Raw genomic sequence first — 14552 nt, forward strand, 5'->3', positions numbered from 1 at the left:
GCTAGATAGATCCCTTATCCCAAAAAGTATATTTAAGTATGCTTAAAGTATACTCAAAATTAGGAGAGTATACCAGTTTACTTTTCTTGTACTTTTTGGAAGTATACTCCACCGAGTAAATGTTAAGTGTATTGGATGAATGGATGGATGGATGGATGGAGGGAGGGACGGAGAGGTGGATGGGTGGATAGATAGATAGATAGATAGATAGATAGATAGATAGATAGATAGATAGATAGATAGATAGATAGATAGATAGATAGATAGATAGATATATGGGGAGGGAAAAAGACGTATGGCACAGTGTTGTTTCAGTGTGCATCATCCATTAAACAAGCGCCGAAAAAAAGTTTAGTCACAGGTGGCGCCACTAGCTAGCTGTAATACTAATTATTGTAGCTGTGTTACTGTTGTTGTACACCCAGAATGCTGCACCCTGATACGTGTGAATTTCCACATTGGGTGTGCCGCCAATGCTTGATCAGCATAGTGGGTAAAGTGTGTGACGTAGCAGCTGCGTGACATGTGAGGGAGTGCAGTGAATTCAACAAATAAAATCACTCTGGTAAATCACAGAGAGGATCGCAGTCTTAGCCAAAAGGCAGACATCACATATTACAAACAAAATAAACACCAACATGGTTTTGCTGTGCAATGAGTGATAAACCGTAACAGACATATCAGCTCATTTCTTAATCAACACCAAGCTCATAATGAAGCATGCACATGTGTTGGTACCCTACTGATAATTAAATCAATAATAATAATAATAATAATAATAATAATAATAGTAATAATAATAATAATAATAATAATAATAATAATAATAATAATAATAATAATAATAATCAGACATTGCTTTTGAATTAACTTCATATTTTGTTCTACAGCCTTTTGAGGTAATTAATGTAATTAAAGGATTTTGTTTTTTTTGCAACTCTCACTTGAGACTTGTGCTCCTCACATCAGGTGTTTTGGCCCACTCTCCATGAGCAACCTGCTTCAGTTGTTCCAGGTTTGAAGAGGCCTTTCTCCATTTGGCACGTTTCTGCTACTTCCACACTATGTTCACTTGAATTTACATCAAGGCAGAAGGCCACCTCAGAATACTAGTCCAATTATTTTAATTTTAGCCATTCTTGGGTGTTCATAGCTGTGTGTTTTGTGTCATTATCCTGCAAAAACCTTGACCTGTGGCTGAGACCAAGCTTTCTGACACTGTGTAGCAAATTTTTCTCTAAAATACTGTTGAGAGAAATGCGCATTACATTTGCGCATGCGTGAAAATCAAGTAAAAAAAAAGAAGAAGGTGTGACTACCAAAATAGCCGTCATTTGAATGGTGCAGACTGGAGTGCTGAAAGTGTTTGTGTAACTGCACACTTTAAAGCTTGCAAGCATTGTTTCAACGGCTTTCAGCCTTAAGTGACAAAACGACAGGTGCACTTTGTGCCATTTTTAACTGTCCTAATGGAGTTTAAAGGCAAAAAAAACACAATTGCAAAGCTCCAGAAGAAGTGTACGCTTGTAAACCTCTGTTTCACTCTTCCCAATTTCCAGACAGAAAAGAAAGATCCAAACAGACCTAAAAGAGGCTAAAATTGAAAATTTCTTGAACACATTTATTTTGTCAATATCCTGAAACCGAGCGAACAGACGGAAACATCACGAAGCTTACTAGCAGGTGTACATGTAACGAAACTAATGGAGTGAGTCATTTAAGAACCTGCTTCGAGCCCCAATTGACCCCCTCAGTGAAGAAAGATTCTACGCGTCTCTTCCTTCGCATCCGACTCCTGCTAAAGTGCACACATACAGCCAAATATTAAGCACTTAAATAAGCTAAACTGTTGTGTCAGTAACGACACGCTATGCATCTTTAAAATAGATTAAATGAAAAACATCAACTTTCCAACGGTTAAAATGGTCCAAATCAGAGCTTCCCCATTAGCGGCCATTAGTTTTCAATGAAAAGTTGGTAGCAGGCTACTAGCCGGCCTACCTTTATCTCAGTATAGTGAATCGATCCTCAAAGTAATTAACTAGCAAAACTGTTCTTCAAAGAAAATAATAATAATAATAATAATAATAATAATAATAATAATAATAATAATGATAATAATAATAATAGAGTATTATTATTATTATTATTCCATCCATCCATTTTCTTAACCGCTTTTCCTCACAAGGGTCGCGGGGGCGCTGGAGCCTATCCCAGCTGGCTTCGGGCAGTAGGCGGGGTACACCCTGAACTGGTTTATAATAATAATAATAATTATTATTATTATTATTGTTATTTCAACAATTACCAACAGTTTTGTCCATGTGTGTTTGTCATTGGTTGTTTGCTAGTTTGGAATGATAAATCTTGCCTCATTTTACGAGATTTCATCTATATGCGTTCTTCAAATTAACAAATAGTTTTCACTGCAGCTGAGTAAACAAACTCACCCTTCACTATTGGAGGAAATGTAGTAATGGTGTTAATTAAACAGAGACCTTATTTTTAAGCTTGTGGTACCATGAACACTTTCCAGAGAGGGAAACCAGTCATTCCGGGAGACTATGGCAGTATTGGAGAACCATCCATGTGTCCGAGGGCTGTCCTTCACATCATTCCTCATCCTTCCTTTCCAGAGGATCACAAGACTCAAGTTGCTCGTGCAAGTGTGTACAGTACACCGACTTGATTTAATGTCACAGCTATAGGTTTGGAATATTTGTATCACTTTTCTTTTTTAACTTACTTTTTTTCCACATAGAATATCCTGAAAAATGCTAAAGAAGACTCTGAGAGGGAAGCAAATGCCATTAAAGCTCACCAGCGACTGGAGCAGGTAAGCATTAAAAATGAAGCTAGAAGGCATTGAATGAATGGTTGCATGACAACATCACTGTCACGTTAATAGGGGGCTTATTGATTTATTAAAAAATTACTGGCTCAAACTGCACAAATTCATTGACCTTCCACATATCAAGGGATGTGATGCAAGGTTTATATTGGCTGAATAGCTTCCTGTGTTAATGAGGTTTGTTGTTCACGTCTTAAAATAAATCACATCACTGCATATCATAACAGTTCCCACATACTGTGCTAATGTGGCTTCGTAGCTGTGAGAAGTAGAGGAATTGCATGAGAGCAATGCCATGACATCCTTGCTTAATCATTGAATTTCGGTCTATAATCTTTATAATACATTTGAGTAATGCTAATGATTTTTTATTGATCCGCAATAATATTTCATTTGTGTGCGTTTGTGTTTCCTACAGATTGTGAAAGAGTGTAACGAAGGTGTCCGAAAAATGAGTCGCACAGAGGAGCTTATCAGCATTGAAAAGACTTTAGAGTTTAAATCCAAGGTAAAGAACTGTACCGTACCCCTTAATCTGACATTTTAACCGCACATTGGCACAACTATGTTCCTATTCTGTACTGATTCCACGTATTTGGTATTCAAGCATTTTCTACTGCTTATCCACTTCATCATCACAGATGAGCTGGAGCCTATACCGCCAGCTGACATTGGGCGACAGGCACATTAGAGACTGACAACCATTCACACTTATGGGCAATTTACACGTTTTGGTTAACCTGGCATGCATGTTTTTGGAAAGTAGTCGTAAACCAGAAGACCTCAATATAAAGATGGACGCTGTAGCACAGACACAGAAAAGCACAGTGGGTGACTCTTGTTCGTGCAATAAAAAGTGTGGGTGTCGAAACACATCTACTGTAGCTGTCTCTTAGCTCAAAGAACAGGCCAGATTTTTTCAGTCAGGTATTTATTTGTGGCATGCAGCAATATGAAATACAAATACAGTGAGGCATACAATGGTCTTTTTATTAGAACAAAGAAAAGTTCTCATTCCGCTTGTCATGGAAGTCAATCAAAAATTCAAAACTTGGACATTGTTTTGATATTCAAGACTTACTGGTAGGTTTCTCTGCTTTTGTCCTAAAGCTCATATTTCCTCAGAAACAAGTAGTTTCTCTCCCTCTTGCTCCAATTTTGAGACCTTTGCTATCTTTCTAACAGAGATGATTGCATTGTCGGCACTTCCGTCTGTCCATCGGCCCATCAGTAGTCAGGTTTCCATCCAATAGTTTCGAACTTTTTAAAGCAAATTTACCGATAATGGGCAAAACGGACATACGATTTATGCCCGTTTCCATATGTTCTTCTTTTGTGAATATTAAGAGGGGACTCCGCCGCAGTAGGTGGCGGTATACACCATAGAGATGTGATCCACCAGTAATTTAAAATAAGAAGAAGAACATGAAGTGACTGCGCCGTGCGCTGACATCGTATGTGTTTGCTTTTGTAATTCTAATAAACCGTAGCGTTTCTTTGCTGTTTTCCATCTAAAATTGCATTAATATTCACGTCTTTAATTAATTCCAAAAAGATTTCTGTTTCGTCGTCACCCCAAACATACCTTACTTTATCGTCAGCCATTGCTTGGTGACTACATACGTATGTGTGACCTAATATTCGGTCAAAACGTGCGACGTGTATCCGGTCTTGTCAGCGTTTATTCACAAAACCTGTTTCCATAGCCAAAATTAGCATTTTCCTTTTTTCGATACGCTTCAAAATCCACCCGAATTTTGGGCCCCCTTTTCGAATTTCTTTGAAAAATGGGTGGATGGAAACCCCACTACTGACGACTTCCCACCTTTTGACGAGTTCTTCCGCATTTTCAGCGCGTGCTTTATAGTGCAAAGCCTTGAAACGGACTGAGGACTGCCTGTAGTGACCCGGATCAACAGATGTAAACCTGCTTCCGTCGGTGCCCAGTAGTGGGAACTTGCTGAAAATTTGGTAGTCCGTCAATGACGGGAAGAGACGAGAGTGCCCACCTCTGATTGCATCTACAGTAGGGCACGATTGATATTTTTTTGACATCTTTTGAATTTGAGTTTATCGTAAATGGTACTAAATTTATACAGCGCTTTTCCACCTTACAAGGCCCTGAAAGCGCTTTACATTCGACTACCCATTCACCTAATGATGACACAGCATCAGGAGCAACTGGGGGTTCAGTATCTTGGTCAAAGACACTTCGACATGGTCACAATGGCATGGGATTGAACCCACAACCCCTGGATTGGGAGACGACCACCGTACCACTGAGCCGCCCCAAAGTTTAGTTTAGTTTATTAAAAGAACAGTGTGCAGTAACATTAAAAATATGGCTGCACCAGATTTAGCACAATGCTAGTTTCCATCTCTAGTCCCCATAAAATAAAATAACAAAGCCTGAGGCCTGGATGGAATCACAGCCCTATATTGTGGAAAAATGGTTGAAGGGCATAAATCTGAGTGATCCTCAACACTGAACAGCATTTACTGTTTCATGAGAAAATTTAATTGGCAAACCTCCAGCTTATTATGATTATTTTGAAAAGGGCAAAAATCAGCCAATTCATCAGCCGGCTCCGGATTTCCAGTATGTAGCGTTCAAAGTGATTCATGTCTACAAAGAATAATGCTGTGTATTTTGGGAAGATATTTAGAATACTGCTGCATATAAAAGCAGTGTGTTGATGCATTTACACATGCAATTAAAGCATGTTCAATGCAAATTGAGTCAGATTAAATATGATCACACTCCCATGGTTTAAAGAGAGATGCTGTGACACAGGCCAGAAACATGTATCGTATATATGGCAAACCTTCCTGTCTTTCCTTGTAGTCTGTGGCCATCATCTCCCACTCGCGCTGGCTACTCAAGAAGGGTGAGGTGCAGCTCATGGCGGGACCCAAGAGTACCAGGACATTGCGAAGCCGTAAGCTTTACCAACCCGTCTTCCTGTTTCTCTTCAACAACCTGTTGCTGGTCACCAAGCGCAGCTCGAGGTAAGCATCCACTAGTCATTCGCAATTGTATTGGAATCATTCAGTCTCAGTCCTAAAACATTTTGCCTTTCCAGTGGGGACAAGTTTCATGTTCTTGACTCCTGCACACGTGCTATGCTGAGGACTGAAGATCTTGAGGACCAAGGCCAGATGCTAGCCTATGTCTTTAATCTTAAATTGCTGGAGAACCAAGAGGACCGTCAAGTCAGCTACATGCTCAAGACCTCAAGCATGTAAGTTGCTGGATCGCTTATTGGCAGGGTTGGGGAATCTAGGTCCAGAAAGTAAAAACCCTGCCACAGATTGTCTTTAGCCACAGGCGCGTCTACTTAATTGGCAGGTAAACAAGTTCATAGAAGCACCTGTTGAGTAGAAGCACCTGTGGCTAAAGTCAAACTGTTTCAGGATTTCTTGTTTATGGAGTGCGGTGACGCCCTCTGCTTCCGTGTTTTTTTTACCCCTCTCAACTGGAAATCTAAACGCGATCATATGGCGAATTTGAACATGTCTTTAGAAAAAAGTGCACCGCAGCGGCTCTCCATAGAGGAAGGTGGCGTGGGAGAATGTTGCTGCTCAGGTGCTCAGGTTTAAATTTAGTCTTTTGCAATCACAATAATATTACAGGGGAAACTTGTCGAATGGTTGCTCATTAATTCATTTCATTTAGCTGCAATACTGCGGGGGAGAAGCGCACTTGACTTACGATGAAATATAAAAACATTATTCAAACGGTTATAAGAAAAACGCGGAGTGCAACACACAATGTATGCTGTTATGTGAGCGCATGACTACGGCGCCGGTAATGTTGCAAATGTAAGGACAGATTAAATTGTGTATGTAGATGGACTGTGATGTAAAACAGAACCGCTCAAAAAGATAACTGTCCGGAAATGCCAGAATATCTCTGCGCGGTCTGATAACAATCTCACCACGAATATTTAATTCCCTCCTCAATAATGTGGCACCTTCATTATTAGGGTCATTGTCAAAAGGACATGCCATATTTGTGACAAAAGTGGATTTTACGCTTTAGACTATAGGCGTATTTACGCAAAAACTCACCACAGCGGACTTTATGAATGAGGAAATGAAATGTCGTGTGTGGCTGAAAGGAGGCGGGGACAGAGAAAACCTTGAGGTTCATTGTGAAAAACCTGCTACCGACCAGGTTAGGTTCATGGACAAAGTCACTACGGTAATTGACCGAGAGCTTAAATGAATTTTTATGAAACAGTCTAGAGTGACCTTTTTTCCTCTGGTTTCAGTTACCTCCCTTTCTGAAACGGAAGACGCAGAGTTTCCTACTTTTTAGGGTTTCTTGACCCAGGGTTATCACTAAACCTGCTATTATTTAATAAAAACTACAGGGCTACTACAAGGTTGTTCAGTAATCAAAAAACAAAGTCCAAAACAAGATACTAAGAAACAAGGGAACAGACAAGGAAAGAGTGCAGCATATAGACAATGAACTGACAAGGACTTAAAGAAAGCAGGTAACTAAGGCCCTGTTTACAGGAAAGCAAAGCCGGCTTCATTCCTCAAAATAATTTTTTGTACACACAAAAACGTTTCAAGACATTCGTGTGTCCAAAAGAAGACGCTGAGGACGTTTAACGTCTGTAATATAAATGCAAAGTCTGGAGTGGCGCTGTAGCGCAGCCACAGGGAGTTAACAGAAAGTGTAGAAGAAGAATCAGCGAAGAAGACGAACCACTGATCTGAATAGCCGATAGGCCAAGACATTGGAAGCCGCAAGGCAGCTATATTACTCCTCCCAAGATATTACTCCTCCCCGAAAACATTTCACGGCATAAGATCCTATACATTTACAGTATCGAAATCGAAGGGCGTGTATGGGCTAATCGTCTTTGCAGTAGTATATACAGATCAGTGAAACAAACACAGGAGAAGTGACAATGGCGGGTGATTCGAGTACAACAACATCACGCAAAATATTTTGCTGTAAAAGCATAAGCAAGCTATAAGGAGGTTGTGCTAAACGACTACGACACGGCTATCCGCCATTGCTGACAGACTGGGGGTTTCGTGCGCACGAGAATTGGAGATACGTCATCAAACTACGACAATGCGCCGTCATTGAGCTGCGACCACTATGTCATCACTAGAGGAGTATCCCGCATATGGTGTCCACATTGGAACATTCAGGGAGCGTTTTGAAATCTTTCCACTCTGGAGCTTACAAAAGTGATCGGTTTCAAGCTCTTAAACAGCGCCGCCGTGTGGACAAACTACCTAAACAGGAAGACACTTGTGCCACTGCGGATACTTTGACACGGGCCTTCGTTTGGACGGGGCCTTATTTTTATTTTTTTCAATTGTTTATTTTTTCTCGATTTCAAGTGTAATTATTACTCTAAAACTGAGTCTATTTGGTCTAAACTGTAAATAGAGTCAAATTTATTCTACATAATTTACTGTGTATCAAATTCACCAAAATCACTGCAGCGTAATTTGGTCCTACATCGCATAACACTCCCAGCGTCAATACTTAGACCTTGTACCAGCAGATGAACAGTTCAGTCTCCTTCAAGACATGAAACTAAGTAACGAGATAAGTAAAAGTTAAGAGTTTTTCTAATCAATCCAATCCTGTGGACAGGAGTGATAAACTTCGATGGATGTGTACACTGACTCCAAACCCGCGCACACGTTTTATGTCGACCAGTGCACATCAATCAGGTGAGATATCAAATTACAGAAACAATTAACATGCAAATATGATGCTATTAACGCAACTTATCTACTGTGATTTTAGACTCTTTACAGGTGCAGTGTATTCAGTCGTACTCCTCCCAAGAGCCAGATGAACTCTCCATTGAGATGGCCGATGTTTTAAATCTTTTGGAGAGGACAGATGATGGTATGTGACTTTAAGTCACCTTCAAAATGGTTCAGTGTTACCAATTAATCATCATGCATCAATTTGGGTTGCTCCCAGGCTGGATGATGGGGGAAAGGCTCCATGATGGCGAAAGAGGATGGTTCCCAAGTCGACTAGTGGAGGAAATCCAGAGTCAGGAGGTGCGAGCTCAGAACCTGAGAGAAGCATTCAAGGTTCATCATGCTCAAGAGGGAGGTGGTGCACTGCAAAGTGGAACAAGGATTGGCTCAAGAGGGGGGAGACCCATGCCAAAAGTCTCCAGCCTCTTCAGTTCGTGGAATGATCAGATGAGCAAGAAGTAAAGCAGGAAGCTTGAACAAGATGCATGTGCAGAAACATTGAGTCCTTGAAATCTTGAACTATGAGCAGATGACTTTCAAGCGTTCACTGTCTTGCTCTCAGTAGCCTCTTTTACACCGAGATTCAAAAATTCACACATCAGAGCCTTAACAGAAGAGCCGGCATTTATCCGCCCTTGCTTTTTATGCAGAAACCAACAAAGGCGGGATTTTGCCGTGACTGTGTGCAGTTTCGTAGAGTGAGATGGCTTACCACAGTCAGTTAATTAGATGACATCACCGCCAGCATCTGATGTCATGTGAAGAATTACACGACAATTGCTTCCAACTCTACTCGACTCCATACACATATCGCTTGCGCGCATTTTGTCGACAGCAGCTGAAAGTTTTGCTATTTCATCCACAGGTACACATGAAATTATAAATTTAGTTAAGTAGTTTCATTGTTGTAAATCACAATGAAAGATGATTCGATACATATTGCAATACATGAGGTAAGACACGATCCAAGAACAGTACATTTTAAAGTAGAACAATTCAATTTGGTTTGATTCAGTTGTGGGGTTTTCATCCACCCATTTTTATTCAAATTTTGAAATGAAATGCAAAAATAAAACTGAATGGAAACGCTAGAAATTTAAAAAAGTGCCCAAAATTTTACGCTTAGATGGATTTTGGAGCGTATCAAAAAAAGGAAAATGCGAATTTTGGCGATGGAAACAGGTTTTGCGAATAACCTCTGGCAAGACCGGATACACGTCGCACGTTTTGACCGGATATTACGTCACACGTACGTTTGTAGTCCCAAAGCAATGGCGGACAATAAAGTAAGTTATGTTTGGGGGGGACGATAAAACAGAAATATTTTTGGAATTAATTAAACAAGCAAATATTAATGCTATTTTAGATGGAAAACAGCAAAGAAACGCTATGGTTTATCAAGAATTACAAAAGCAAACTCATACGACGTCATCACAGGACGCAGTCGCTTCCCGTTCTTCTTCTTCTTCTTTTAAATTACGGGTGGATCCCATCTCTATGGTGTATACCGCGAGTCCCCTCTCAAGATTCACAAAAGAAGAACAGATGGAAACGGGCACAAGTCGCATGTCAGTTTTGTCATGTTTATTAAAATTTACCAACATGTAAAAGTTCTCTAAAGCCCAAACAATTCAAGCTAATTAAACTCAAAGAACAATTCACTAGCAACATCAACCGGATTTGATCAAACTACGAATGAAGAATGGTACATTTTAAAGTGTTATGATTTGATTTGGTTAAATTTTCCGATTCAAATCGATTTACGTTACACCCCTACTATATGTGCAATGGGGTGTACATCACTCCAATTAAAGACGATTCGATACGCGTCTTGATAAATTTGGTGCGATACGATTCAAAGACAGTTCATTTCAAAGTGGAAATATTTGGTTCAAAGTACGGCCCAGTTTGAGAATGTATAATGTAATGACTTTATTAATGTCATTTTACAATATGAATGAACTAGTACTGTAAATGTGGACCTCAAAGATAAAGTATATCTCGCCAATAAACAATGATATCATTACATATATCTCACTACATTTTAAAGTGGAACGATTCAGTTTGATTTGATGCATTTAAATCAAAACCTGTTTTACACCCCCAACATGTATATATTCTATATTTACTGTATATGGCTTGGTTGTGGCAAAACGGCTAGGTCTCGCTAGCTTAAAAGTAGACTTTACATGATCTGGCTTTTTTTTGCGGAGCCGATCACTACATGGAGCAATATGTCAGTAAATACACAATAGCATTTGTATTTACTGGATATACTGGTGTACTGTTTATGGAGTATCAGCAAAAGTATTCTCAAGCATGTTTGCCTGTGTAAAGGTTTAACCCCCAAAAAAATTCTAGGCAATAATATGTTCTATGCAGCACCACTATTCTATGGTATTCTGGTTAATATTGCACTAGTGGAATATGAGTTAAGCAGCTAAATCTAGCAGTCTTTATCAATATCAGAAGGCGGCCATTTTACCACTTGCTGTCGCGTGAAAATGACATCACAGTTGCTCAGGTCTCAGGTAACAACCAATCATAGCTCAACTTCAGAAAACAGATGAGCTGTGATTGGTCATTGCCTGAGCAACTGTGATGTCATCTTCAGTCGACGGCAAGCGGCAAAATGGCCGCCCCCGGAGATAGATAAAAACGGCTGGATTTTGCTGCTTAACTCATATTCCACAAATGTAGTATTATTCAGAATGTCATGTTTAGATTAGTGAGGTCACATATAACATATTATTGTCAAGAAGTGTTTAAGGTTGACTTCCTCTTTAATAAACAAGCAACTTATTTTTTTAGTAACAATGGAGCTGCTTTCAAAACAAAAAATCCCAACTACTCTAAACACTTTCATTGGAACCATGAATTTCAATGACGAATTACAACATTAAAGGGATACTTGACTCATTAAGCCATTTTCAGTCCAATTAATACCTTTAAAACAAATTTTTCCACTTGATGTCGACTAAAGATGACATCACCTGTGCTGAGGAAATAGGTAACGACCAACCACTCGCGGTGCGAGAGTTCATTTGGGTTGCACGACATCGCTCAGTGTGCGGCAATCTTCTGTCATGGCTCTGATACTACCTCCAAACATGGAATATTGCCAAGATGACTTTGTCCCCCCTCATTCCATCTCGGTGCCGTTTATACACGGAAAATGAACGTCTTTTATAGGCAGTGTAAAAGTGGCTAGTGATTACAGACCAATCCAAACAATGTTGCATGGCTCACAAATGTGCAATGAAGGTTGTTTTTTTTTGGTTTGGTTTCGCTCTTAATGTGGTGTGTAATAAATGAAGAAACTACATTTGATATTTACTTGAGGGTGCAATGGTTGTTACCCGCAAATTTAGTTGTAGTTAATTTATTGTGAAGATACTGTAAATGTCCCTCAGATGCATGGGCAGGGTTTAACCATTTAATTGTGTTCCTTCATTTCATTATAAAAATGCAGAGTAAATGGTATATGAAAAGCACCATTGATTACCCAAGTGTCTGTCTGTGAATATTGGAAAAAAAAGTGAGTCCGCAAAATGTTATTTGGGTTGTATGTGTGACTCCCTGATCACAGTTTGTTAGCCCCCCCCCCCCCTCCCAAAAAAATCTTGCTGGGATGAAAATATACAACATTTTAGACCTTAAACATTTGTATGCACCATTTGAACCTTTAGGAAAAAGACACACAAATGCACAGATGATCAATTCTTGTTTTATTGCATTTAGGCTGTAAATGTATATAATTTAATATGAAGTGTGGAACAGCATGATTGTGAAGTCTGTAAGTGTACATAAATGAAATGAAAACTAAAATGAGAACATAATTGTTATTTTGTTTTTTAAATATGTATATTGTTGATGATAAAGTAAAAAAATATGTAATCATCAGAGGTTTGCTGATTCTGATTTCTTAATAATAAAAAATAAAAAAATAAAAGTGGAAATAAAAACTAAAAAATATAATAAAGAAAATAAATACAAAACATTTAAAACGTAAATAAAAACAACACACACACACACACACACACACGCACACCCCCGCACACACACACACACACACACACACACACACACACACACACACACACACACACACACACACACACACACAATGAAATGCAAGATTCAAAAAACAAAAACATTTAAAATAAATGTGTATTACTATATTTACTTTTATTTTTGTATCTTGGCGGCACGGTGGCTGACTGGTTAGCACGACCGCCTCCCAGTGCAAAGGTTGTGAGATCAAGTCCGGGCTTCGACCTTCCTGGGTGGAGTTTGCATGTTCTCCCCGTGCTTGCGTGGGTTTTCTCTGGGTACTCCGGTTTCCTCCCACATTCCAAAAACATGCATGGCAGGTGAATTGGACACTCCAAATTGTCCATAGGTGTGATTGTGAGTATGATTGTTCGTCTCTGTGTGCCCTGCGATTGGCTGGCAACCAGTTCAGGGTGTACCCCGCCTACTGCCCGAAGCCAGCTGGGATAGGCTCCAGCGACCCTTGTGAGGACAAGCGGTACAGAAAATGGATGGATGGATGGATGGATTTTGTATCTTGTTTTTTTTTAACCCATTTATTTATTTTTTATTTATGTATACAGGGTGGGCCAATAAAATGTTACCACTTTTTTATTCTTAGAATTTCCAAAACAAAGATTTATTTTTCATTTTTAGGAATATAAACAACAAAGCACTCATTTCTCACCCTAATGGCTCAAAAGCAATTAACTGTGGAGGAGAGAGTGAAGATCATGGAACCATTTTAATCAAAATCGGTAACCCACACTCAGTGGCAGTCTCCCGTCACATGGTCTGGTCGATTTTGTCGGTGATTCCTCCAGACAGTGTATCACGGTCTCAGTGTTGATGGCTGTCCTTGCAGACCTCGGCCTATACTATCTCCTTTATTCACATTGGTCCCATGTCCTGTTTTCCTGAACTTCTGCAGAAGACGTCAAATTGTGAGTCTGCTCGGAGGATTTCTTCTCAGAAAATCAATCGTGAATTGATGTTGATTTTGATTCAAAATATGCTTGCAGTATTTTCACTTTCTCCTTGACAGTTTATTGCTTTTGATCCATTAGGGTGAGAATTGAGTGCTTTGTTGAAAATGAAAAAGCAATGTATGTTATTTTGGAAATTGTGGTAACATTTAATTGGCCCACCTTGCATATTTAGTTTTTATTTCCATTTATATTGTTGATTTATATTTTTATGTTCTTTCTTTTTTAATTTTCACTTTTATTTATTTATTTATTCATTTATTTATTATTTAATTTTGGCAGTTTTGTCCTCCATAGTGTGAACGGAAATTTTTCCTACACATCAGAGAGGGAAATATTCAGATTTAATAAAAGCCAGGCTACTTTTCCATTCATTTATTTGTCATCACATTCTTTTTATTTTCTTGTTTTTGGCTGTGTAACTGGAAAATTCCTCTTCTCCACTCCTACCATGAAGTAATAGCGACATTTACATATGAACGTCTCTCTCGTTCCCATGGCAATGGTCGCCATTCACATATGAAGACAACAGAGTGTTACATTTGCAAATTCTGGCCTTTTTGACCATGTCTTGGGCTTAAACGGGTCCTCCTATTGTCCTGTAAAATCTTCAAAACAAACTGGTAAAAGATAAAGAAGAAAGATAAGGGTGAGGTAATGTGCATTTAGTTATCATGGCCTTTTTTTTTTTTTATAAACTTGCACAGCTTTTTCAGACGTTATGATTGTAAATGTATGTACGCACAGAGTCATGAATTTTTTACTCCTCTCACATGACACGACGATCAAATCGATTGATCACTCAGTGTCGCTTGGTGATTGGCCCGAGTGGGTCAGACATGCCCAGTGTTGCGAGCTGGACTGGTTTCCACTCTAGTCACTCACAGGGCACATAGACTAAGTTGATGAAGTGGGAATTAAAGCCGCGTTGC

The 14552-nt window shown here is 39.3% G+C and overlaps 1 protein-coding gene across 1 annotated transcript in view; it reads left to right on the plus strand.

Moving 5' to 3' along the window:
- ngef (neuronal guanine nucleotide exchange factor) overlaps positions 1-12505 on the plus strand; it is a 31788-nt gene extending 19283 nt beyond the window's left edge. Inside the window, exons 8-15 of the mRNA XM_086080616.1 lie at positions 2537-2666; positions 2762-2836; positions 3270-3359; positions 5697-5860; positions 5935-6093; positions 8481-8560; positions 8637-8741; positions 8820-12505. Coding sequence (XP_085936742.1) covers positions 2537-2666; positions 2762-2836; positions 3270-3359; positions 5697-5860; positions 5935-6093; positions 8481-8560; positions 8637-8741; positions 8820-9064 — 1048 coding nt within the window. The 3' untranslated portion in view covers positions 9065-12505. The remainder of the gene's footprint in view (positions 1-2536; positions 2667-2761; positions 2837-3269; positions 3360-5696; positions 5861-5934; positions 6094-8480; positions 8561-8636; positions 8742-8819) is intronic.
- Positions 12506-14552: the final 2047 nt, after the last annotated feature.

Source organism: Leptonotus elevatus, chromosome 7 (genome assembly GCF_054856555.1).
Source record: "Leptonotus elevatus isolate MCC_2025b chromosome 7, RoL_Lele_1.0, whole genome shotgun sequence".
NCBI lineage: Eukaryota > Metazoa > Chordata > Actinopteri > Syngnathiformes > Syngnathidae > Leptonotus > Leptonotus elevatus.